This window comes from Gopherus evgoodei, chromosome 2, assembly GCF_007399415.2.
Source record: "Gopherus evgoodei ecotype Sinaloan lineage chromosome 2, rGopEvg1_v1.p, whole genome shotgun sequence".
In the NCBI taxonomy this organism is placed as follows: Eukaryota; Metazoa; Chordata; order Testudines; family Testudinidae; genus Gopherus; species Gopherus evgoodei.
The window spans coordinates 194,227,420-194,254,313 of record NC_044323.1 but is presented as its reverse complement, the minus strand read 5'-3'; the positions used below and the strand labels follow the sequence as shown (position 1 = coordinate 194,254,313).

The 26,894-nt window shown below is 43.8% G+C and overlaps 1 protein-coding gene across 3 annotated transcripts; it reads left to right on the top strand.

Moving 5' to 3' along the window:
* The first annotated feature begins 446 nt into the window (after nt 1–446).
* On the top strand, nt 447–25,732 carry LOC115645161 (beta-Ala-His dipeptidase-like). Of its 3 annotated transcripts, XM_030549543.1 has the most exons (11): nt 447–548; nt 1,901–2,044; nt 8,894–9,056; nt 11,129–11,217; nt 15,486–15,686; nt 17,743–17,827; nt 19,251–19,411; nt 21,404–21,568; nt 21,806–21,947; nt 23,741–23,888; nt 25,495–25,732. In XM_030549543.1, the coding sequence occupies exons 1-11, from the start codon at nt 462–464 to the stop codon at nt 25,598–25,600; spliced, it is 1,491 nt and encodes a 496-aa protein (XP_030405403.1). In that variant the 5' UTR covers nt 447–461; the 3' UTR covers nt 25,601–25,732. The 3 variants fall into 3 exon arrangements, with proteins under 3 accessions (XP_030405403.1, XP_030405404.1, XP_030405401.1); XM_030549544.1 differs by lacking the exons at nt 447–548; nt 1,901–2,044; nt 8,894–9,056; nt 11,129–11,217 and adding an exon at nt 12,173–12,342 and having other exon boundaries at nt 15,486–15,519; nt 25,495–25,729; XM_030549541.1 differs by lacking the exons at nt 447–548; nt 1,901–2,044; nt 8,894–9,056; nt 11,129–11,217 and adding an exon at nt 12,173–12,342 and having other exon boundaries at nt 25,495–25,729.
* The last annotated feature ends 1,162 nt before the right edge of the window (nt 25,733–26,894 follow it).

Below are 26,894 nucleotides of genomic sequence, written 5' to 3'. Positions count from 1 at the left end.
CATGTAACATGTGGAATGTACATTTTTGAATTAGTTCTTTTTCCTTTTGGAAATGTCCAAATAGAAAGCTGAGCTCCTTGGGCATTTCTGTTTGCATTTCCCCGCCATATTTGTTGTGTTTGGCAGAACCTACAGTTTGAGGTGAAGATATAAATGTCTCTTTAGAAAATGTTTGTGCATCAAAATCATTCCCAGAAGTTGCTTGTAGTCCAGATAGTGCAAAACCCATTTACTGTGTTCCTCCTCTACAGACTGACCAATAAACTCTGCATGCTGTATGTACTAAACGCCTTTGCGCAGTGCAGTGGGATTTTAAAGCAGACTGACCTGTCCATTGTTCAGCAATTATTTATGGCTGCCTGCCCAGCAGTGAAATGTACCTGACAAGTGCTTGTGGGTATCTTCTCTTCAATATAGCAAATTTTGTCTTGAACTTGCAGATATTGGCACTTTCTGTTATCATGATGCTTTTTGAAGCAGGAGTGTCCTCAGGCTTGGAGAATCAGATCTTCCAATACATTGATCTTCATCAAAATGAATTTATTCAGGTAAGAACTACACATATTGTCAAATAGCTACAATGCAGAAGTGAAGTAATAAAGACCAACAATGTGTGTTCATGAGACCATTACTTTTCACTTCTAAGGGGAAAATAGTAAGCAGGCTTCCACAAGGCCTCAGATGTAGTGGAAATGCCACATTTCATTATGCAGCAGGGCTAGGCAACAGAAAGTCTATGGTGGCGATGCTGCACTCTTCTTGTGTTCCATGTAGCAGAGATTGTTGGTAGCTTTGCGCACAGTGTACCATGCAACATGGGAATATGGGTGGACTGTGGCCATCACCACTAGATCCATGCAGAATATGCAAATCCATACTGAGCCAAAACCTTGCATAAAGGGGAGAAGCAGGCTAGGTATGCTGTTGCTTCCCTCACTTTGCCATGCAGACATGCCAGCTCTGCACTGATTACTGGATTGGGAATGGGCTGCAGGTCTTTTCCTCAGTCCTGTGATGTTTCTGTGCACAGCTTATTCGTTTGGGCTGTGACCTCTTTGCCAGGATTTAGCCTTTAAAGGGATTCTTTAAAAAAAAAAGTGGGATCAATTTGCTTTGGGAAAAAGGAAGAACAGAGGAATGGGTCAGACATAATTAGTTCATGTCAAATTATGAACACTTCATTTTGGTAGAATTACTCAAAAGCACGTACTCATTGTAACAGTGGGCATGTCTGAAACTAGATGAGGATTGTCTAGACTCTAGACAATTCATGCAAAACACAATTACACAGTTCAAAGTGAATTTAAATGGACAGCCTTAATACTACTCTGGTCCCTCTACATTCATCTAGGCAGGGGTTAGATCCCATGATGACAGTTAGCTGAGAATTACCTCAGATGGATAGAAGACAGAAAGATAGACCATCCCTCCCACGCAAAATTTCTCTAGAGCACCCTATCTTTAAGGAATCCATTGGGGCTCACTTTGTTTGCTCTGAAACTATACCCCCCCGCCCACCCAAGGTGTACTATACGTGTGAAAAGGGTGTTGCCTGAGGGACAAGTAGAAAGGTAAGAGCTGTTGGGGGTCCCCTGATGGAATCAAGAGAGTTGGTTTCAATGAAGTTCTGTAAAAATGGATGAGGGAATCAGATTTTGATCACTCTGAATTTAGCAGCAGAGCTGACACTGAACAAGAGAGAAAGTGATCCAGTGTCGTGACAATTCTTTGCCAGATAGAACAGGCAAAGAGGCTACAGCAATAACATGGCCATGACAGAGCTGAAATTAAAACAGCTTCAAATCTGATGTGTTTTGAGTTCAAAGTGCAAACAACAGCGCAGATCTGGTTTTCAATACCCCACTGGTTCATTTAATTATATTCCTGGCTTCCTTTGCAGACCCTTAAGGAATGGGTAGCAGTGGAAAGTGATTCTATTCAGCCAGAGCTAAGACAAGAAGTAACACGAATGGTGGAATTAACAGCAGACAGGCTTCGAGCTATGGGAACCACTGTTGAGTTAGTGAAGTTGGGCTCCCACAAGGTACCTATTTGTCATTGCCATGTTTTAAAATACTCTGATCTGCACTTTAACGGTGTGTTCTTATGTAATGTATGGATAATTCTCATTGGTAGAAAGGAGTGAGACACCCATTGTCACATGTATGCAGAGGCATTCTCCCTTCTAAGCATAGGATTAAAACATTAGTCCAGGAAGTAAGGTGGTTTCTTATATTTGGACCCAGCAGAGAAGGAGATACAGACAGAGAAGAGCTCATTTAAGCACATCTCTAGCTGCCTTGGAAACCTTTATGGTTCTTGCAACAAAACTGAAACCAACCCAAAAGTGAGGCTTTACTCTGGGGAGAGGAGAGTGCTCAAACATTTAAAGGGACAGGACAACACATTCCTACACCTATATTAAAAAAACTTCCCAAATATAGATGTACCTTATCATCTACATAGACCCAAAGACTTTAAAGCCAGAAGGGACCATCAGGGATCATTTAATCTGACCTTCTGCACATTGCAGGCCACAAAATCTCAGCCACCTACTCCTGTACTAGACCCCTAACCTCTGGCTGAGTTACTGAAGTCCTCTGTGATGAACTAGGAATGTTCTTAATGTTTTCTCTGAATACTGTGTTGGTGCCTCAGTGTCCCCATGGCAGTTCTTAAGTATCTGGCAGAGCAAAGGGCCAGTGCACCTAAATGCCTGACACTCTGTCTCCTAGCAACTGATGGCCTGGGCCCCTCCCCTGCAAAGATGCCAGCTGAAGGTGTTGGAAACAAAGAGATCAGGTGACCTCGTGTCCCAGGAAAGGAGCTGAGGAGAGAGGAGGGGCTGGGGGGGGTTAGTCTGGAGCTGGGGTCAAGGAGTGAAGTGCAGACGTGGGGGGTCTGGTTCACTGCCCCCCAGAATGGACCCGGCCAAGGGGTCCGGTTCGCTGTATCTACAAGCTCTGTTTTAGACCCTGTTCCTGTCATTGAATAAACCTCTGTTTTACTGGCTGGCTGAGAGTCACGTCTGGCTGTGAAGTGGGGGTGCAGGACCCTGTGGCTTCCCCAGGACCCCACTGAGGCGGGCTTGCTGTGGGAAGTGCACGGAGGGACAGAGGATGATGAATGCTCCAAGGAGAGACCCAGGAGGTGAAGACGTGTGAGCTTCTTGCCCTGAACAAGTCTGCTCCAAGGGAGAGGAGGCTCCCCAAAGTCCTGCCTGGTTTTGTGGGGAGCAGTTCCAGAGCATCACCCGGTGACTCCGTGACATCCTCAAAACATGATTTAAAGACTTCAAGTTACAGAGACTCCACCATTAACACTACTTTAAACCTGCAAGTGGCCATGCCCCAGGCAGTAGAGGAATGCGAACCTCTTCCCTCCCCCCAAGGGTGTTTGCCAATCTGACTCAGGGGAAAATTCCTTTCCTACCCCAAATAGGTGATCAGTTAGACCCTGAGCATGTGAGCCTGGGCAAGACCCGCCAGCCAGACACCTGGGAAAGAATTCTCTGTAGTAATTCAGAGCCCTACCCATCTAGTATCCCATCTCCATCCATAGGAGATATTTGCTATTAGCAGTCACAGATTGACTACTGCCATTGTAGGTAGTCCCATCATACCATCCCCTCCATAAACTTATCAAACCCATTCTTGAAGCCAGATGGGTTTTTTGCCCCTACTGCTCCTCTTGGAAGGCTGTTCCAGAACTTCACGGTTGGTTAGTAACCTTCACCTAATTTCAAGCCTAAACTTGTTGATGGCCAGTTTATATCCATTTGTTCTTGTGCCAGCATTGATGCTTAACTTAAATAACTCTTTCCCCTATCCCTCTGATATAATTGCACTCTATAAATATATCTCCCCTCAACCTTTGTTTGGTTGAGTCTCCTTTCATAAGGTAGGCTTTCCATTCCTCTAATTATCCTAGTGGCCCTTCTCTGCACCTGAAATTCATCTTTCTTAAACATGGGAGACCAAAACTGTATTCCAGTATTCCAGATGAGGTTTCACCAGTGCTTTGTATAATGCTATTAACACTTCCTTGTCTATACTAGAAATAAATCACCTGATGCATTCTAGGACTGCATTAGCTCATAGTAATCCTGTCATCAACCAATATACCCAGCTCTTTCTCTTCCTCTGTCACTTCCAATTAATAAATCCCCATCTTACAGCAAAAATTCCTGTTAGTCCCTCAGTGGATGGCCTTGCACTTTGCACTATTAAATTTCACCTATTTTTATTACTCCAATTTTCAAGGTCATCCAGATCTTCTTGTATGATATTCTGGTCCTACTCCATATTGGCAATAGCTCCTAAGTTTGTGACATCTGCAAATTTTATTAACACATTCCCCCTTTTTGTGCCAAGGTCATTAATAAAAATGTTAAATAAGCTAGGACCCAAGACTGATCCTCTGGAACCCACTAGTAACCTCCCTCCAGCCTGACTAAAAGGTTCACTTTTCAGTATGATCTGTTGTAGTCTCCCCTTTAACCAGTTCCTCATCCAACTTTTATTTCTCATATTAATTCCCATCTTCTCCAATGTAATAAATAATTTCCAATGTGGAACTGTATCAGATGCCTTACTGACATCCAGGTAGATTAGATCTACTGCATTTCATTTGTCTAAAAAATCAGTTATCTTCTCAAAGAAGATCAAGTTGGTCTGGCATGATCTACCTTTTGTAACGTTATGTTGTATTTTATCCCAGTTACCATTTACCTCTATGTCATTAACTACTTTCTCTTTCAAAATTTGTTCTGAGACCTTGCATACAATTGAGGCCTATAGTTTCCCAGGTCACGTTTTTTCCCCTTTCTTAAGAATATGTACTATATTAGCAATTCTCCAGTCATAGGGCACAACCACTAAGTTTACAGGTTCATTAGAAATCCTTGCTATTGGGCTTGCAATTTCTGTAGTATTCTTGGATGGAGATTATCAAGACCTCCCCAGTTTAGTGCCATAAAAGACTAAATAATCTAACTAAAATGTGTGAGTGAATAAGCCATGATCTGCCAAATAGTGGTGGATATTTTCCTTCAATCACATAAAAGGAATTGTCCATCTTGTTGAAATTTCACCTGGAGTATCCTTTTTGGGACTAACTTTTCTCCAATATAAATCTTCAAAACCATACAGGTTTCTTCCAGAGGAACTTGTAACAAAGTCTGGTGATAAATGCAGAAATCAATGAAATGGCAGCTCCAGTATCAAGCTCCATTCTTGTAGAAATTCCTTCAATCAAGGGTGTGACCCAGATGCCATTTCTGACTCCAGATAATGTAGTGCTAAGTCTTGGCCAGTGTCACTAGAGCTCTTGTCTTTTTCCACATTATGAATTCCTGACTCCCATCTTCTCTTAGCTTTAGTCTTCATAGGTGTCTTCTTGTATGGACGATTAACCTGTGCTGGAGATCGTTGAACTGTGACAGATCACAGCTATGTGTCCTTCCTTCTGGCACATACTGCAAATGACCTGGTGTGTCCAGCAAGTCTTCTCAGCATGCATAGTTTGTGCACAGTGGCCACACAGAAATTCCTTACATTCCCATGGTTTTCTGTCTCATCAGTTCGTGAGACGAACTTGTCAGTTCAGGCTAAAGTCCAGAGAATCCTGGAAGTCCAGTCACTTCAACAGCCTTCTTGAATGTAAGCACTGATACAGTAAATATTTTTTTCAGGACCTGCTCATTGCATAATCCAGAGACTAATTGGTCATGGAGGGGATCACGTAATATTTGTCTAAACTGACAGCTTCCTTAGAGCAACAGTGAACTGTACTACCGATTCTCCACTTCTCTGATGTTGCTGATGAAACTGATATAATTCTGCTACCATCGATGGGTAGGAGAAAAATGTTCCTGCATTGCTGCATGAATTGCAGCGTACGTGGCAGTTCTGGGCACAGTTGAAGACAATAGGTCACGCAGAAGTCCATATGCCTTCAGACCCATCACTGTCAACAAGGGTCTAACTCTGGAATAGAACTACAAGTATTGTGTCCCGTTCTGGGCATCGCATTTCAAGAAAGATGTGGAGAAATTGGAGAGGGTCCAGAGAAGAGCAACAAGAATGATTAAAGGTCTTGAGAACATGACCTATGAAGGAAGGCTGAAGGAATTGGGTTTGTTTAGTTTGGAAAAGAGAAGACTGAGAGGGGACATGATAGCAGTTTTCAGATATCTAAAAGGGTGTCATCAGGAGGAGGGAGAAAACTTGTTCACCTTAGCCTCCAATGATAGAACAAGAAGCAATGGGCTTAAACTGCAGCAAGGGAGATTTAGGTTGGACATTAGGAAAAAGTTCCTAACTGTCAGGGTAGTTAAACACTGGAATAGATTGCCTAGGGAAGTTGTGGAATCTCCATCGCTGGAGATATTTAAGAGTAGGTTAGATAAATGTCTATCAGGGATGGTCTAGACAGTATTTGGTCCTGCCATGAGGGCAGGGGACTGGACTCGATGACCTCTCGAGGTCCCTTCCAGTCCTAGAGTCTATGAGTCTATAAGTTACAAATAACTCAAAATGTTTGAGATACACCACCCATGATTTGCAGTTGTTGTTGAATTCACCAACATTGCCCACACAAATTGCCATTCCTCTGTTCTCCTGTTGGACTTCAAACCTCCTGGACACCTTCTCTGCCACAAGGACATTCTTTTTTTGTTACTGTGCGTCTGCACTCAATCTGCTTCTTTTGGAGGCATGCATGCCAACACTGCAGACCAGGGGTGGCTCCAGGCCCCAGCATGCCAAGCGCGTGCTTGGGGCTGCATGCCGTGGGGGGGGGCGCTCTGCCAGTTGCCGGGAGGGCGGCAGGCGGCTCCAGTGGACCTCCCGCAGGCATGCCTGCAGAGGGTCCGCTGGTTCCGTGGCTCCAATGGTCCACCAAAGCCATGGGACCAGCAGACCCTCCGCAGGTATGCCTGCGGGAGGTCCACTGGAGCCGCCTGCTGCCCTCCCAGTGACCAGCAGAGTGCCCCCCGCGGCATGCCGCCCTGCTTGGGGCGGTGAAATGTTTAGAGCCACCCCTGCTGCAGACTGTAGAATTCTCCTTTTGGCTGTATTGGGCTCCCTCTACTGTCTGTAGACCCTCTGGGCAGGCTAAGCTGCTGCTCAGGCCGCCCGCTTGCACCTGGTCTGTCAACATGGCTGCTTACTTCCCCCTCACTGCTTTGTTTTCAGTAGTTCTGAGCAGCAGCCTATTCTTTTTTCAGTTTTTAATTGCCAATTCCCCCTCTCCAGCTGTGTAGTTCGTGCTCTCCTAGTAGCTAAAGTAGCAGTCTGTCACCCTGTGCCTCTGGGTGAACTTTCCCCCTTTTTTACAGTATTATTTCCTTCCTTTTTCTTTTCATTCAGGCAGTAGGAGCACTGGACATGCCTGGGATAGAAATCCTTCATTGCCAGATATTGTATCTGGACCCAGTAGAGAATGAAATACAGATACAGAGAAGCTCATTTAAGCACATATAGCTGCCGTGGAAACCTTTATTATTCTTGCAGCAAAACTGAAACCAACCTGAAAGTGAGGCTTTGTACTGAGGATGGGGAGAGTGCTCATCATCTAAAGGGACATCAGTTTTCCTTCATTCTGTAGGAAGGAGAAAGCACTAGACTTCTTACAGATTCCCTCACCTACCAGTGTAATGCAGCAGCTACCTTCCTTTCATGCAGAATCAAAAGCACCTGTTAATGCAATGCAGTCTGCAGATTCTTCTCCTCCTCCTTTGAAACAGAGAGCTGCTCCCTTTGTGAGCCATCCAGTTTTCTCTAACCTTGTGCAGAAATCTGTCTTGTGTGGTAGTAAACTGCCATATTGGCTTGAGACCTTAGCCTGTCTTCAGAATGGTGTGCAACAGCTGCCAGTGCTGCCTAACAACACAGCTTTATATTTGATTTTTTAATAGATTCCAAGAGCCTGGAACGTCAATCTGTTGCAAAACCAAACTCAAAAATGGCTTCTGTGCAACCTTGGATTCATTCTCATGTCACATGCAGGGCCGGTGCAACCATTTAGACGACCTAGGCGGTTGCCTAGGGCACTAGGATTTGGGGGGGTGGCATTTTCTTTGGCAACGACCACGGCACCCAGATCTTTGGCCACCCGGGTCGCTGCCAGCATTTAGGCGGAGGGAGCTGGGGCAGGGGGGCACGGGGAGGGCCGCCTGCAGCAAGTAAGGGGGGGTGGCACGCAGGGGAACTCCCTGCTCCTGCTCACCCCTGCCCCACCTCCTCCCCAAGCACGCAGTGGCTGCTTCACTTCTCCCGCCTCCCAGGCTTGTGGTGCCAATCAGCTTAGGCGCCACAAGCCTGGGAGGCGGGAGAAGTGAAGCAGCAACGGTGTGCTCGGGGTGGAGGAGGAGCAGGGGTGAACTGGGGCTGGGGGGGGTGCATCAGGGTGGAGGGTGAGGGGTGGGGAGCTGCCGCGGGGGTGTGCCTCAGGGCAGAGTGGGGGAGCTGCCGTTGGGGGGGGCCCTCAGGGTGGGGGCTCAGGGACGGGGGAGGTGGAAGTTTCACCTAGCTTGCACAGGCCCTGGTTACATGTGGTGTAGACAGTTTTCTATCATCTCCATTGCAGGCTGAGTTGTGAGGAAATGGAAGGGGCCTAGCAAAGAGTGTGTACTATCATTGTATTACAGTTAAACATTAGTTGGGCTCTTCAGTTTCACCACAGAAGCTCAATAGCTGGGGAGAGAATCTTAGTTTCTGTATCAGCTTTAGAGATAGGGTGGAAATCAATTTTGACAACCTGCTCTGATAAGAGTCCAGTGCACCAGTAAAGGGTCATTTGAATACTGACAATTCCAATTCCCCATGTAGCTAGTAGCCTGTTCCACAAAGTTTTGGCTTTTCTTTGTTACTGTGTTAATGTTCCTCCACAGCTGCCTGATGGCCAGAGCCTTCCGTTGCCTCCTCTAATTCTAGCAGAACTTGGTAAAGATCCACAAAAACCCACTGTATGTTTCTATGGACATGTGGATGTACAACCTGCCAAAAAAGAAGATGGATGGAAAACTGACCCCTACACACTGACTGAAATTGATGGTCTGTATATGGTTATTATTCTGGCACAAGTATTTGTATGCATAACACTAACTTATGGAGTGGGAGGAGATTCCCTCAGAACTCAGGCCTAGTGTAAGAAGGTGCTACTTGTGTGGAAATCTCTGGGACAAATTCAGGGGAAATGGGCCTTCGGGAGCCATGCTGTCATTGGTTGAGTTCTGCTTGTGATTATACAGAATCAGCTGGGAAAGAGCCAGCAGGAGTTAATCAGTGTTGGTTGTAGGAACAGGCAAGCAGGGCAGTCGCCCTTGTTGCAAACTTCCAGTGGGCACTGTACTGCTGTGCTGCTTGTGGGTTTTCAGTTTTGGGGAGTATTTTGTTTTTGCTCTGCTTTGATTGGCTGGCTGATTTTGTTTTTGTTTTGGCTCTGCTGATTTGTTGGCTGTGGGCTGAACATGATGGGGTTTTGTTGGTTTTTTGTTTGTTTGTTTGGTTTGCATAGACACTGGTGGGCTGAAAACATTTTCCGCCTTGGTCAACAAAACAGAACAGAGCATGTTTTTGCTCTGAAATCCTCTGGGTCAGAAGGGGATGATGAGGAATGAACAGCGCCTCCTCCCATTTTGCTGTCTACCCAGTTCTGTGATACCACATCTCCACAGAGCTCTGCCAAAGGACCTCCTACAGGGGCCAAAAGTCATGGGTGGCTATGAGCCCCCCATTTGGGGAGGCTAGCCATGCAGCCCCACCCCTTCTGTCTGAAGCCCTGCCTCCACCCCACCCCGATCTGCTGGAGCCCCGAGCCTCCCCCGATCTTCTCCCCAGCCGGAGGAGCCCCAGCCGAACTGCCCCTGGCCTCTGGCCCCAGCTCTGGGCCACCAGATGGTCCCAGCTGCCTGCTGGTCTCTAGCCAAAGCTGAGCTCCCGCAAGCTTGGCAGAGCATGTGCAGGGCCAGGGCTTGGTTTATGGGAGGCTTTGCCAGCCCCCACCCTGGCCTATTATACCTGGCACCTATGCCAACAGTGATGAATGGAACTCAGTCATATTCCCTCCCTTAATTTCATGCTCCCACGAGAAATCAGATGGATCTAAGGCAATGTAGAAGAGAAAACTGTGGAGCCAAGGTCACAGTGAGTCAGTAGAAGAGTAAAGTAGAGAACTCAGAAATCCCAACTCCCACTCCTGTGCTCTAACCACTAGACCAGGGTAGGCAACCTATGGCATATGTGCCAAAGGCGGCACGCGAGCTGATTTTCAGTGGCACTTACACTGGCCACTGGTCCAGGGGGCTCTGCATTTTAATTTAATTATACATTTAATTCTTATACATTTTAAAAACCTTATTTACTTTACATACAGCAATAGTTTAGTTATATACTATAGACTTATAGAAAGAGACCTTCTAAAAATGTTAAAATGTATTACTGGCACGCAGAACCTTAAATTAGAGTGAATAAATGATGACTTGGCACACCACTTCTGAAAGGTTGCCGACCCCTGCACTAGACCACTCCTTTCCACTCTTTGGGACCAATTCCTATCAAACTTACCAGTGTAGTTCCATTGACTTCAGTGGCAGTTACTTTGGATTTACACCAATGTGAATGAGAGCAGAATCTGGACCTTTATAAATGTATATAAATTTATCAATCTGAAAAGTTTTGTAGTAATACCATGGCCTGTATCCCTGATGTGTTTATAGGACTTCTAGGTAGTGTGCAATTCCTACACACATCACTGCTGAGTGATATCATCCCTAGAGTTCTTTTTGTGGGCTTCATCTGCATAGCAACTGCATGTTGTCCCAAACTGTTTTGAAATGTTGTGGTCTGGACAAACTTCTCTTAAGAACTAGCATAAAATCAGCAAGCAGACTTGTGCCACAAATCAACATTTGAACTTGGAGTCCTCAGAGGTCTAGTGCACTAACCTTATTGGGAAACATCTAACACCTTTACGTAAAACTATTCTGTGAAATCCTGGTTCCATTGACTTCAATGGGAGTTTTGCCATTGACTTCAGTAGAGCCAGGATTTCACCCATTTATATCTGAAGCAGCATCAAAGGCTCCAAAGTTTGATATAAGCTTTTTATTTTTATCTTTTTTAAGGAAATCTTTATGGGCGTGGAGCAACAGATAACAAAGGACCTGTCTTGGCCTGGATAAATGCAGTGGAATCATTCAGAGCACTAAAATTAGTAGGTAGTAAAGAGAAAGATTTGTATTCCAGTGGCACTGCAGGAGTGAATTTCAGATGTAACCTCATCCCCACAAATTGGTTTCAAATATTTGCAAGCATTAGTATATTTTAATGCTGTTTCCAAGCTCTCTCCAAGATCATTTTGTGCTTGGGTATTTTATGTATTGACCAGGCTCAATGTAATGCAGAGGGTGCAATCTCCTTGTCCTGCCTTATAGAAGGTACTGAGGAAAAAGGCAAGCATTAAACTGATTTGATACCCAGGAAGACCATTTGCTTGAAAGCTTTTTAGAACTGTAAAAGAACTGACTTTAAAGCAAGTATTGGTCATGCTTAGTTTTACACCTTTCTGTTCTGCTGGTGGCTGCAAGTTATCGTCGGTATGTGTGTATCCATGGACAGAATAAGGATATGAAAGCACCTGGAAAATGCTCATTCAGAACAGTATATTCTTTCAACAGCATATGAGATTCAGCAAAGAAAACTGCTAGTCTGCAAATATATAAATTATATCTTAAGTTATTTGCTGTCCAAGTCAGCTGTTGTAAACTGATGTGGTTTATGACTGTATTAATCTTTCAAATCAGTAATGTCCAGGTTGGCATTTTAACAAGTGAACAGTACTGGATTTACCATAGCGCCATAGCACCAGGCCCAAGCTCAGAACAGGGCTCCTAACACTCGCTTCCTCCCATCTGCAGAAATGGAGACTCAGAGCAGCCCAGACAGCATGGGAGCTGAGAACCCATGGGGCCATGGGAGATGTAGTCCCTTGGCCAGCTCCCTGCCTATAAAGCTGGTCCTGGAGCAGGGAAGAAACTACATTTCCCAGCATTGCCTTGGCTGCTATCAACCGGAAAGGGAGAGGGAGGGAGGGGAGATGCTGAGACCCCATGCTCTGCAGCTTGCTGTGAATGGAGAGCTGGCTGCTTGAAGGGTCGTACTGTGAATGGGGAACAAGTGTGCCCAAGGAGTAGAAGGCTTTGGCCTCGATGTCACCCTCAGAAGACTTCCCCAGACTGGCTTAGGGATGCTGGTGTGACCTCGTCTAGCAGCCCCCAAAGAAGGAACTGGGTGGACTAAATGGACAGTGCACCCCTCTATCTGAAGCCTGGCAAGGGAGGTATGTGGATCTCACTAGAAGTTAAAATGATAAGTCAGGGAGGGGAGGCTCTACTAGAGGGCCTGGGCAGCTTCAGATACAGTACAGGAGGATTTCCACTTCTGAGCCATGAAAACAAAAATTGACTTTTCCTTTTCAGATTTATCTAATATTCAAAAAGGAAATCTAGCACCTGCCTTCCAGATTTGAACACCCTCAAAATTCAGGAATGCTTAAGCTCAATTTGGGCAACTGTTACTTCATTTCTCCCAAATCAAATATGCTGATCCACTGTAATTTGCTGTACAAAAAGTAGGATAAAATTGAGCAACAAATGCTGGGGTCTTCCGAGTGCTAACTAGGACTGGAATTGCTATTTTCAACAGCCATTACCATTTTTGTTTGTTTGTTTGTTTAAAAGGAAGACAGTGATATTGCATTGGCAAATTCCCCATAGAAACAAAGAGTGGAACAAAAGAATAAAGGCACCTCAACTTTTCCTCATTTATGTAGGACAGCCTTGTAATATGGATCCAGATATCTTCCAATCACACAAGCTGAAAATTGTTCCACTTTACTGCAGTTCTGTAACCATGTGGGAACCAGTCCTGTCTGTATTCTGTGCACATCCAAAATTCCTACTGAATTCAGAAGTGCCTTGCTTTTGTGACTATACTAACTGATATTTTCCGGCCTTGTAAGCGAAGCAAGTTTACATTTAGTAACTGGGTGGGAAGCCTCGCAAAAAAAGTTAGGTGCTGTAGGAGATGTTACTTATTCACTAAGTAATATGAGATGTTCCTGTTACAATAGTAAACCAGTGCAGTATAGAATGCACTTTGCTCCTAGAGTCTGGAATGGGGTCCTTTGCTTCTATACACAGCCCATTAAAGACAGTGAAAAGATTCCCACTCACTTCAACAGGCCTTGGACAGAAGTGATTATACACAGGGTAGCTCCACTGTCTTCCCAGGGTCCTGGTCTCACAGCAGAGAGAGTCATATGAGCTTGTTGCAGAGCTGCTGCTCAGGGATGGGAACCTCCTGGCACCCCAGCCTCCAAAATCATTCAGGCTGCACGTTCTGCATGACTAGGTGCTCACTGAGAGGTGCGTGGGAATTGGTGGCCTCTGCTGCAAGTGTTGGGAATCTCAGGTACTTAAAACCATGAGGAGGGAAATGCCTAACTCCAGAGTCTGCAGCTGCCTAGGGCCAGCGCTGAGGATTTAGAATCCCTAGTGCTGACACTGCAAGGTTCAAGCTTGCTCAGCCTTGGAATTGCCTCCCCTCCCTTAACTAGTAACTGCAGCTATCTAAGGCTGGCCTCTGGCAATTGGCCCCATGGCTATAGCCAGAGAAGCTACAAGTGGCTCTGTGACTACTGGGGGCAATTAAGCTAGAGCAGATAAAGGAACTGGAATTAACCTCAAGGAACAGAGGTCACCAGTAGGAAAGAAATGTCAAGGAGAGCAGGGAAAGAGGAAGCAGGTCAGGCTTGCAGTGGTAGAATAGCCCTAGCTGGTTGGGGAGCATATCCAAAGTAGAAAGGAAACATGTATGGGGAGAGGTAGTGGTGATCAGGTAGTAGACTAGCATGTAGATGGGAGCAGAAGGAGAAAGGATGGTGTCTTCAGATTCCCAACGTCTAAGTCCTCACTTTGGGTAAATGGTGTTTGGAAGTGGCTTGCTCAAATGGCAGGATAGGTGCCGAGGGAGGGATTTGTCAGAATTGATCAGGTATCTGCTGGCTTTAGAACTTTGAGCTGAGACTAGGACCACATGCAGTGATGGGTGACATTGGGTGGTACTAGAGACATGGCGATAGAAAGTCTGAATGAGGAAGGAGATAAATCTGTGGGCAGTTACCCTGATCACTATGAAAGTTCTACTCACTGTGGACACTGGTAAACCCATATGGGTGTACAGCTCAATGAGAAAAACTGGTGGCTGAGAGAGCTGTGTCTGGCAATACATATAGTCATGTAGAGGTGAGTGATCAAAAAGAAAAATGTCTCTGAGATTCAGTACTGGGTATACTATGGCACCAATGGCACTGCCACATCAGGCCCACACTCGGAGCCCACAGTGACTACATAGGGGCCCACAAATATGTTTGGCGCCAGGGCCCACAAAAGGTTAATCTGGCCCTGTAAGTGAATCAGATAAGGCTTATCCTCCTGAATCCTCTCTCTAGCAAACGACAAAGTTCATTTTACAATATATGTGCACAGTTTATTCTTAATTTCTTTGTGGTTGTTTGGCAAAGTATTCTGGTTTATCCGATCACTCAGGCTAAACTTGTCCCTGACGTAAGTCCATTAAAATCCAGGGATTTGTACTGGCATCAAATCTGAAACCTGAAGAAATGCAATGTGTTGTCTTTTAAGTTAAACAGAAAGCAATCTTCATAGTCTGAAAATGAACCACAGTGGAATGCTGAGCTTAGTTTTTCTTTCTTGTTTGGGACATATGAGCATTTCCAACTCCTGTTGGCCCTTGATGAAAGTTGTCATATGACTTTGCCTGCGTTGAAGACTTTCTCAAATTCTCCCTATGCTGCAGTAACTGTGCAATGTCACTGGTGCTGACGGCACTGGAAGTACCACTGTAGGCTGCCCATCTGCATTTTTACCACCATATTGCCTAATCCTGCAGGTTTAGAGAACACAATGATAAAAATGCCAGCAAGGGGCCTACATGGGCAGCCTCTCCATGGCTAGCATTGGTAGAGCTGCAACAGTGGGAGATAAAGAGGAAAACTTCAGTGAAGATGCAGTCTGTATGTTAGGGAGCAAGAAAAAAAAGGGGAAAATAAGGAAGAGAGAGAAAGTTTATAAGGGAAAGGAAATGTTGTCCCTGAGGCTGTATGTTCCAGGATTGCCCTTTCTAGGGGGATGTGTTGTTGTTAATTATTTATTAATTGTAAATAAATATTATTTATAAATTATTTATTACTTATATTACCAATAACCCTAGTTGTGACCAGGACCACATTTTGCTAGGCAAACATTGCACAAAAAGGGGCTCCCAGCGCCAAAGAGATGACAATTTAATTAGACAGCCCACTTGGGCTGCCCTCCCAACCCCATAGCCCAGTTTATTAGCCCTGTTAATTATTAAAAATGCCAGTTTCTTACCTAGGCTTTGTTGATGTTTTTTACTTAGGACATACCAGTAAACCTCAAGTTCATTATTGAAGGTATGGAAGAAGCAGGATCTCTTGGACTAGAGGAAATAATTAAGAAAGAAAATCAGCGTTTTTTCTCTGATGTTGACTATATTGTGATTTCGGATAACCTTTGGCTTAGCAACAGAAAACCAGCCCTCACGTATGGGACTCGGGGAAACATCTGCTTCTCTGTGGAGGTAGAAGAGAAAATGGCATTGATTTATTTGGGGTTGCGTCCTGGGGCAGAGGATGACAATGTGCTCAGTAAATATGTGTTTGCTAGGAGAGGGACAGACTGACTGAATGCGCGTGCAGACCCTTCATCCACATTCTCTCCCACTTCCGCACCCTCCCCACCCTAATTTCATCAGCTCCATTCACTCTCTTTCTCCTCCCAATCCCTCTCCTACTCTCCCTCACCTTCTCCTCATTCGCAATTTCACATTCACTTTCATTCTCTCCTTCTCTCCCCTCTCCCTCCTCCAACCTCCCCTCCACCCCCAAGGGTACATCTATGCTACAGCTGGAGGTGCAGTTTCCAGCTCGGGTAGGCATACAAGCACTAGCTTTGATCAAGTTGGCAAGCTAAAAATAGAAGTTGTTGCCTTTGAGGCACAGGCAGTGGCACTGGCTAGCTACCCAAGTACAACCCCAGCCCCCACTGCTGCCTCACCCCTGTGTGGCATGCACTGCTCAATGCATGGTATCTGCCAGCAGAGTGCACAACTTAGTGGGGACTGTTGGTTGAGAAGCTGCACTAAGGTTCTGAAACCACTGACCAGAGTAAGTACTAGACGGTAAGTGATTTAGCAACTTGCATGAGCCACTGGGAAATGTAAGGAGGAAAGGGAAATAAATTCTCTGGCTGGAAGTTTTTGTGTCAGTAAGTAAGAGAGGAGATACTGCCTTGGCCCCAGGGCTGACTCTAGGTTTTTTGCTCCCCCCAAGCAAAAAACATTTTGGCTGCCCCTGCATTTTTTTTGGCTTTTGCACTTTGCAATGTTTTTGTTTTGTTTTGACTGTTTAAAATTAAAAAAAAAGAAAACAATTTGTAGTTAGTGAAATAAAACAATTTCCTACTAGCTTTCTCATTTAATTTTAACAAAATGACAATTACAAACAACTTGGGTTCAACTATACACTATAATGAAAAACGTTAGTGTATTCCGGTGTGCTCAGTTTCTGATAAATTAAAAAGATTTATATGAACTGAATTTTTCTGGTTTTTATATTTGCATAGTCTTTTAATAATTCAGTGGCTGCCTCCATAAGCAAAACTTTCCCCCTCTGCACCCAGCTTCAGCCCTGCCAGCCGTCCCTGCCCTGGGACACCTTTGCCCCCTGTTACCTTCGGTTCCATTTGGGTCTGGGCCGGTTTCCCCCAAGGTGCGCCTTGCTCTGAGCCGCTTCCCCCCTCCGCTGTGCTTTAAGCAGCCTGGCTGGTCTGCGCTTCCTTGCCTGCTGGCCCGGGGGATCAGGTGTCAGCAACTAGCTTCATCTGTCAAAGTGGCTCCTCTCTGTCCCCCTGCGAGCAGGAGCCGGGGACTTTGCCTCACACCCGCTCCCCCTGGCTCTGCCGGCTGGGAACTGCTCTGCAAGCAAAGCACATTGTGCAGAGCCAGCCTGGCTCCTGCCAGGTCCTAGCACTGCCCGATCTGTCCATTGGTGGATTTTTCCAAAAAAAAAAAAGAGGGCCGGAATGCTGCCCCTGGAACTGTGTTGCCCCTTGCTTTGTTGGTACCTAGAACCAGTCCTGCTTGGCCCCATCCTACAATCTAATCCCTAGAGAACCAAATCAAAATCTACATCAATCCCAGGACTGGAAAAAGAATAAAATGAGTAGATGAATATTTTTGACTAAAAGCGACTATCTCAGGATCCTGAATACAACTCTTTCAAGCCATGCTGAAGAAGAATGACTCCATCAAAATAGCAAAAATGATCCATATCTGCTACTAGATGGCTGCACAGAATGATACTTGGAGCTCAACCTGTCAGTCTCATACTCTGCTGCAAAGCCACTAGGCCATCTTTCACTTGCCAAAAGCAGACCTGAGACCATTTCTGACCCTGAGTTTTCCACATTGCAGCACAGGGACTTTCCTAAAAGTACTTAGGATATGCCTTTTTTTAAATACAGGCCATAAATAACAATAAAACTGAGATTACCTGAGTCCCTATGGAAAGTCAGTGATCTGAAAGCATTAAAACAATGTTCTTTGCATGTCAACATGTTACCTTTATTTCATACAGGTACGGTGTGGGGAGAGAGATCTTCATTCAGGAAGTTTTGGAGGCATCATTCATGAACCAATGACTGATCTAATAGCTCTGCTTGGTAATACTGCATATCGTATTACTAGATGATAACTAGTTAGTAATGGGTGAGGGTGAACCTCAGAAATTCAGTGGTTCAATTTGGCTTGTGTAAGCATCCTGACGTTTGGATGATCATGTGTGGGGGATTTTTTGTGTGAAGTTGGCCCATTGATTTCAGTGGAACAGATCAGGTGCTTAAACTTATACATGTTGAAGTACCTTGCTGATTCCAGGCCTATTCTGGAGTTAAATGTGGCCCCTCAGTGCCTGTCTAAAATACAAATACTTCCCACTATTTCCACTTGGGCTATCACTGTTGGGAGCCCCAGAGTAGATGGCCCACCAGTTGTTGACACTATTTTCAGCACCATGTTTGTTAGACCTGCTCCAGGCAAGTCATATTGACATGTGCTGTTAGTGAAGGCTTCTGAAATTGAATATATTTTATGCTAATTCTTATATAAACTGAATGATGTTTCCATGTCAGCCACTAGCTTCATGAAAGACTGAACAGCAAACAGCAACTCAGTGGGTTTCTTAGTAGATTAGAAAATACCCCAGGCCAGAGGACCTCCTAACCATTATACAGTTATCTCCCCTAGCGGGGTGGTTACCTGCTCCTGCCCTTCGGGGTTTAAAACAGCCCAGGAGAGGGCTGTGGCTGGGGCAAGAAGCCTGGGCTGATTGGGGGAAAGCAGGCTCAGCTGTGGTCAGGTCTCAATCAGGCCCAGCTGGCCCCTTTAAGAGACTGTGAGTCAGAAGCCCAGTCAGTCTCCCTCTGCCTGTAGAGGCAGAAGGGCCTGGCTGCTGGGAGCTAAAGACAAGGTACCTGAGTGGAGCAGGGCTTGGGGAAAGGCAGAGGAGCTGGGGAGCTCCTGCATAGAAAGCCCCAGGTTGCGGCCTAGCATAAGGCCAAGAAGTATTGGGGGTTACAGGGGGCAACCCGGGGTAGGCAAAGGCAGCAGGTCCAAACCCCTTTGCCTATGATGAGTGCCTGATACTGCAGTCTGCCCCAGTGAACGGGGGCTAGATGGAGACTGGCCAGTAGCCAAGACTGAGGCAAAGCAGGGATAGTGGGTTGGGGGTTCCCCAGGGAGAGGAGACCCAGATTGGTGAGGTACTGCTGGGGGGCAGCACCCCAGTTAAAAGAGGCACTGGGGTCCAGGGAGGGACATGGGACTAGAGGACAGGTGGATCACTGGCTTGCAGAGGGCGCTCCAGATCTGGAACAAGCTAATTCCTAGGAGTCTCCAGCTGGAGGCGCCACAGGGGTGAGTCTGCATGTCTACATCTCCCTTTTCATATTGTTAAATGGGAATGAGTGACTTGACTAGATGTGACTGAGTCTTGGTATGAAAAAGAGGGGTCCCAGTATGTTAATGGTTGAGAACCACTGCCCTAAATTAAAGGTAAGATGATGCCTGTTGGTATCTGTTCTATAGATAGCCTTGTGGATACATCAGGTCGTATTTTGATCCCTGGAGTCTATGATGATGTTGCTTCCCTTACAGAAGAGGAGAAGAAGTTGTATGAAGCAATTGAATTTGATCTAGAGGAATATAAAAATAATAGTGGTGTGAAAAAATTCCTATATGACACTAAGGTACAGTAACATCTTTATTAATAGTCTACAGAAAAAATTTAAATGACCCATTAATTACTTTCACCGATTACTCCAAACTTCAATATGTTTCAAGCAATGGTGAACACAGGCAAACAAAACAAAGGAATCTAAAGAGTTAAAAGCTCAGGTAGGAAGTTTTTAAAAGGAAAAAAAAGATTTGGCCTGGTCATATGCAAACATCTGGGGGAAATAATTGAAAATGCAGATAGTCAATAAAAAGCAGTAATACAAAAAAACCTCCAAAACCCAACAACCCCCCAAAACAAACAAAAAACACTTATGGGAGAGCCAAGGTGGATGATATCTTTTATTTGTATCATTACCTCACCCACCTTGTATATAATAATAGGAGATATACCAGTCTCCTAGAACTGGAAGGGACCTTGAAAGGTCAATGAGTCCAGCCCCTGCCTTTGTGAGCAGGACCAGGTACTGATTTTGCTCTGGATCCCTAAGTGGACCCCCTCAAGGATTGAGCTCACAACCCTGGGTTTAGCAAGCCAATGCTCAACCATTGAGCTATCCCTCCCTCCCTTCCTCTTTAATATCCTGGGAAAAACACAGGTACAACAACACTGTATACAAAAAACCACTTATGTAAGACCATAGACTAAAGAGTACATTTTTGAATTCAGGTTTGGAAAGTGGATGGCAGCAGAAAAGTTGGTATAATTTGGGGCTGGTTTTATGTATTTATTTTAGATTTTGATGTCTGAAGTTTTTGACAGAATTTTAAAATGACAATCCCAAAATTAACAATACCAATAAAACCCAGCAGCTAAGAACTGGGCTACCGAAGATGTACCAGTAGTCCTATGTCAATTAGGGATGTGATATATATATGTGTGTGTGTATATTTATATTTTAAATTAACTCTATATTTATGTTGGTGTAAAACCCTAGCATGTATGCAGTTACTTTGGTATATAAGTGCCTTATACTGATACAGCTTATTCCACTTCCTGAACCAGAATAAAACTATACCATTTTAAGCACTCTTATATTGATATAACTGTCCACACTAGGGACTTTTTACCACTTTAACTATATCGGTATAGTTAAAGCCGTACAAATTATCTTTTGCATCCGCTCCAGAGAATGGATGGGATTGTTCGCTGATCACTGTCCAGTTATCATTTCCATTTAGATATGAGTTGCCCATTATTAAAAGCTTTTCTTCCCTTCATCATCATCATCAGAGCTTGTCCATTCTGCTTAGTATCATTTGAACCAGTGCATAAATAGGGTACAGCAAGATGGTGTAAAACCCTGTAAACTGAGTAGGCCAGCAGTTCTAAGGTGAGTGGTTTTAGTAGCTGATTGGAGACTACATAATAATGATCCCTGTTAACTTGGTAATGATCATATTCCAGGCTAATACACGCCTTTGCCATTGGCATCAGAATTTATTAGCCTGGGATACAACTACTATTTTGCAAATGAGAAGCACATTCAAGTTATCACTGAAACATTTATAAACAAATAGCATACAGTTTATGGAGACATTATCACAATTCATGATCCTTTTATAAATTAGACGTAATGACAACTGAAAGTAGCTAAATAATCACTACATAAGCCAGTTGGTTGGTAGAATTTGAAAAACAAAAATGATCTCCTAATGGTATTTTTCTTTTTAGTTCATTATTTTTAATTGTACACTTTTGCCTCCAAGACACTCTTGCCATGTCATTTTTCACCTGTCTGCTCTTACTGTCACCAGAGTTCTATATGAATGGCTTTCCTCTTCCATATATGCTCATGCTGTAGGCAAATATTGACTAAAAGAAGTAGCAGTGTTTACTTAGAAAGACCTTTACCAGATAGAGGTTTTAATCACAAATCGGTCAGCTCTAAATTGCAGAAGTAATCAAGCATAAATATTACATGCAAGATACTTATTTTCTCAGTAGATTGTGTGAATTTTGAATGGCAGTGGCATTGTCACTTTTGTTTTGTTACTTTATAAAGGAGGAAATACTTAGTCACCTGTGGCGTTACCCCTCTCTCTCTATTCATGGAATTGAAGGAGCTTTTCACGAACCAGGAATAAAAACAGTTATACCCGCAAAAGTAATAGGAAAATTTTCAATTCGGCAAGTCCCTCACATGGACATTTCAATCGGAGAACATCAGGTAATACTGGCAAACTTCAACTTTTGGTCAGTTCTCAGCATATTAAATTCCTGTTAATTTCAGAGATCCTCTCAACACTTAAAATTTACAGAATAATGAACAGCATCATTCCACTATGTGGCTGTGTATGGGCTTGGGAGTGAAAGTGTATGTCTGTGAGTGCACAATTTCTGGATATAATATTATTGAAGGATGTAATGTATAAATACTATTAATGAAAAGATGCTTTCCTTGTAGGTGATAAAATATTTAGAGGATGTTTTCTCTAAGAGAAACAGCCCAAACAAACTGAAGGTGTCTGTGCCAATAAGTGCAATGCCATGGGTTGCTGACATAAATGATCCTCTTTATACAGCAGCAAGAATGGCAATCAAAACAGGTTTGTTCTTTCTTTTATTATTTTTTAACATCCACCAAAAAATGTCACGCTAACAGTGACTTGCACAAAGGAAAAGGAGTTTTTTTCCTAAAATTAAAGAATTTCTTGTTTGGAACATTATTTAGATCCAGATAATTTGGGAAGGTGGGGTGTGGTACTTATTCAGTGAATGAACTGTGCCTGTTCGGTGACACGCTTGCAGTTTGGTTTTATGGTTCTAGTCTCTAATCCGTGCATTTAGATGCAGGTAACGGCTTATTGCTGCCTTATGTATCAGGCACCCTGAGGAAAACTCACCTCAGTGCTGCCCATTGACATATTATGATGTACCTGATAGAATATGATTTCAGTGGAGTGTAATACTCAAATAAATGCAGCACAGCACGTAAATGGGGGAGGAGGGGCAGCTATGTAGGTAGGCATTACCCTGGTAAATGCTCCCACTTGTTGATAAAAGATCTTTTTAATGTTCCCCCTCAGAAATATCAAATATGGTAGTCTTGCTACCTCAGGAAAGGTAATGTAAGCAGGTCTTTCACTGCTAGATCTGAGTTAAAGTTTCTCTTCCCCTGGGACACAGTAAGCTTCTCCTGGAGCCCCCAGGAATTGCCCTCCTCCCCTGCCTGTCCTCTTTTCTTCTCTCCATTCCCAAGCAACATGGTAAAAATATTAAGAACCTTCTGCCACTCTGCAACATTTTTGCTTAGGTTATTCAAAGGGGGCTTGGGGCAATAGAGAGGGTATTTCCTCTTCCCCTAGGAAGGAGTAAGCAATGCTGTCTCTCTCACTTCATGTATCTTTTTGCTTTCTACACAACATTAAAGATGTGTGACACAGCGGGACTCCAAATAATTGTGTTTACTAACAGAGTTGTCGAGCCACGTGCCAGAGGTTGCCAGGGTAAGTACGCTAGCGGGCCAGGCCAGTTTGTTTACCTGCCATATTGGCAGGTTTGGCCAATCGTGGCTCTCACTGGCCGCAGTCTGCCATCCCAGAGCAATGTGGGCGGTGGAAACTGGCAGCCAGCACATCCCTTGGCACGCGCCGCTTCCTGCCGCCCCCATTGGCCTGGAATGGCGAACCGTGGCCAGTGGGAGCTGCAATCAGCCAAACCTGCCGACACAGCAGGTAAACAAACTGGCCCAGCCCACCAGGGTGCTTACCCTGGTGAGCCGCGTGCCAGAGATTGCCAATCCCTGATATATAAACACACAAGGCCTAGCTATATATATGTATATATACACTGCTGCACTGTTAGATTCTGGTAGTTTCTACAGTAGAAAAAATGGAAGCCCATTAAAGGGTTACATTACTTTTCAAAAGCAGAAGACTCACTTACACCACTTTAAAAAGAGGAGAAAACCTAAAACCCAGTGCAAACAGCTGATTTTTGAGACTCTGATTTAGCAAGGTATTTAACCATGTGCTTAATATTAATTGTATGAGTTGAGTCACTGATTTCAGTAGGACTACTTGCTCTTAAAGTTAGGTATATGCTTAAACACCTTCTTGAATTGGGGCCTATATTGCAAGGTAAGAGGCAGTTGGAAGATACGGTCTCACTTTTCTGTGTACTGAGATGCAAAATCAGGATAGTATCAAAAGACCAGTATAGTTTTTGAGAATGTGTATAATGGTATTATTACATTAGCTGCTATACAGTTTTCTCCAAAAGAAATAATATCAAGAAAAGTTTGTGCTGGGCAGAATGCCAAAGCTTACTAGCTCCAGTGAAGAGACCAGTGTGTCTTCATTTTACTTCTGCAGAATTTCATTCTTTCCATGTGTTTCAGTTTTTGGACAAGATCCAGAAATGATCCGGGATGGTGCAACAATTCCGATTGCCCAAACGTTCCAGAATATAACAAGGAAGAGTGTGATGATGCTTCCAATTGGAGCAGCTGATGATGCGGAGCATTCCCAAAAAGAGAAAATAAGCAGGTTAAAATTTAAAAAAAGGCACCGTAAGAGACGAGAGGAGGAGCTGAAGTACTACAGCAATCCCAGCATACTAGACTGTGCAAACCTGATTCTAATTGACAATCCTGTCTCTAGCTGTTTTATCTAATAGAATCTATTTTGGGATCTTCAGAGTTGTATATGCTAATGACAAAAAATAAGGTTTTGCTGCTTTTTACTTGTGTTGCTCCCGCAGTGCCAAACAAGGCTAAAAAGGAATAAGATGGAATCTATTCCTTCTTCCCTATTGAAGGAAGTGCACTGTTGCCAACTTGCATGAGTTTATTGCAAGTCTCATAATAATTGGGTTTTTTTCTTGAAGTCCCAGCCACCTGCTGGAATCGAGGGATTGCATGATAATCTCAGTTGTCATTTAAAAAAAAACCCTATATGTTTCCGGCCCTTGTGATTGTGGAGAAAGGCTTAAGAATGTGAAGGAAGTGTATCCTACAGTCTCTGACAACTGAAGGCAAATAAAAATAACCCCACGTTTATTTTTTTAAAAAAATCACATGAATTTTAAGCTTATTTTATGATTGTTTGGAGCCTGATGCATGACTCTGGAATCATGGGGTCACCAATACTGGAATTGTCTACCAAGTTCCAATGAGTTACACTTCCAGACAGTTAGGTTTTCAGTGAGGGCATAATTTGAAGCAAATAGTGTGATTAAGGAAGGCTGCCCCTTTGTAACAGATCGTGATATGGAAGAACTGAGCTTGATTCTTAGAACTCAGGTTTATATTTGCAGGACTGGCAGTTAGAAGAAAATATATTTTTCTTGTAAACTGACCACATTTGATCCAGAAATCATTGAGACAGTAAAATGACATCCCACTATCACGTTCAACAGTCGCTTTTTCAGAGTAGATGCACACATTAAGGTTATGGACAGAAGTACTGAGGGGACACAACACAAAAATTTTAATCCTCCTTCTGGAATGCACACATTGCTGTATGTCAGGAAAACCAGATGTTAAATGGCATCCTTAATTCATGCAGTTGTTCCATCCTTTCCCCTTACCAGGTTAATAAAAGAAGGCCTGACAACGCTGTACTTTTAGGATGGAAGAGAAAATGTAATGTCTTCTGCCCAACCCTTTAGCTTGTCTGTATTGATATGCTGTTAATTCACAGAGAAAGACTTATCATGATAGCTGGCACTAATAACAAATTTTATGAGACACTTAGTAAAGAAATATAGATTAAATAGGCACAGAACACTGCAGTTCCTGTCTTGACCCTAGAGATGATTTCCCTCCCTCCCCACCCCTCAGCTAGGATAAGGCATTTTGGTGGGATGGGATGGAGAAGCTAGCATGGCAATTTCCCATGTTGTTTTGTCCTGTGGATAATTTGGAGATTTACAATTTAATGGTTCTTAATCTGGCACCTTGAAACCCAGTCATTTAATTCTTCCCTTCTCTCTCCCTCCCCACTAAATGTAGGGCCCAAACTTGCAAAGGTTGACTACCCTCAAGTCTAATTGAAACCGATAAGAGTTGCGGGTGTCAAGCACCTCACAGAGTCAGGCCCTTGTTTTGCATAAGCTGTTCAGCAACATTGGTCTTTTTCTTTTTTTGCACAGGCACAATTACATTCAAGGAACAAAACTGTTTGCAGCCCTTTTCTTGGAGATTGCAAAACTGCATGGACAGTTACAGGAAGCGTCCAACACGACGACTACAAACTGACGGATCCAGGCAAGACAATAAGCTAGACACCTGCCTATTGTCTTAAATATTCTAATCTCCTTCTTTTTTACTCTGGAGAAACATGTACAAACAATAAAATATTTCAATGTGCACCACATGTCTGAAACTGTTGAAGAAGTAAATGCCTGCTACTGCTTGCAACGCGCACTAACTAGCATATAGACAATGTTTAACCAAATCAAGTGATTCCTTGTGCCGTACAATTGGATCAGAGGTGCCTCATTTAATGGAATGTTTCAGTTTGTAACTTGAGCCGGGGGGAGGAGGGGTGATGGAAGCAGGAAACACAATTTGTTATTAAAGTTTACTTATTTCCAGACATGAGCCATGTCAGCCGAAAGTTGGAGGTAGAGTGAGAACAGCTGGCTTCAGCAGTGAGACTGAGCATGCTCAGTCTATGTGAGCATGCTCAGTACAAGCCAAGCAGCAAATCTGATCAAAACCTGTTGCAGGGGAGCCCTTAAAGGGGCCAGCACCCCTTTTCTTCCAGCTAGCCAAAAACCCCTCTGCATGAAGGTTGCGGTGGGCACAGTCTTTGAAGAAATGCTGTGTTGTTAGTTTGTGATTGTGATAGCTTCCCCAAAACAAAACTAACAGCAAGAAGGTTTTGTGGAGAACAGACTTCAATATTGATGTAATAATGGTAACAATAAATTTATCATACATTAGTCTCATAATGTTAGGTCATTACAAACTTGCTGGTGCCTTTAAGGAGCTTTTATACATACCTTCAATTACTTTATCCTTTTAAAAAGTGGAAGTCAAATCCTAGTGAGGTAAATAGAAAGGAGCATAAACACTGCCAAATTAAGTGTAAAAATGTAATAAGAAAAGTCATAAAGGAGTTTGAAGAACAGATAGCCAAAAACTCTAAATGTAATAAAATGTTTTTTAAGTACATTCAGAAGCAGGAAGCCTGCTAAACAACCAAAGGGTCCCCTGGATGATCGAGATACAAAAGGGGTGCTTAAAGATGATAAAGTATTTGTGGAGAAACTAAATGAATTCTTTGCTTCAGTCTTCACGGCTGAGGATGTTAAGGAGATTCCCAAACCTGAGCTAGCTTTTGTAGATGACAAATCTGAGGATTTGTCACAGATTGAAGTGTCAGTAGAGGAGGTTTTGGAATTAATTGATACACTTATCAGTAACAAGTCATCGGGGCCAGATGGCATTCACCCAAGAGTTCTGAAAGAACTCAAATATGAAGTTGCGGAACTATTAACTATGGTTTGTAACCTGTCCTTTAAATCAGCTTCTGTACTGTGACAAA

Coding starts and splice junctions, on each gene's coding strand:
- LOC115645161 (XM_030549543.1), top strand. CDS start 462: ATGATGCTTTTTGAAGCAGGAGTGTCCTCAGGCTTGGAGAATCAGATC. Junction 549..1,900: donor ATCAAAATGAATTTATTCAG/GTAAGAACTACA, acceptor CTTCCTTTGCAG/ACCCTTAAGGAATGGGTAGC. Junction 9,057..11,128: donor CACACTGACTGAAATTGATG/GTCTGTATATGG, acceptor ATCTTTTTTAAG/GAAATCTTTATGGGCGTGGA.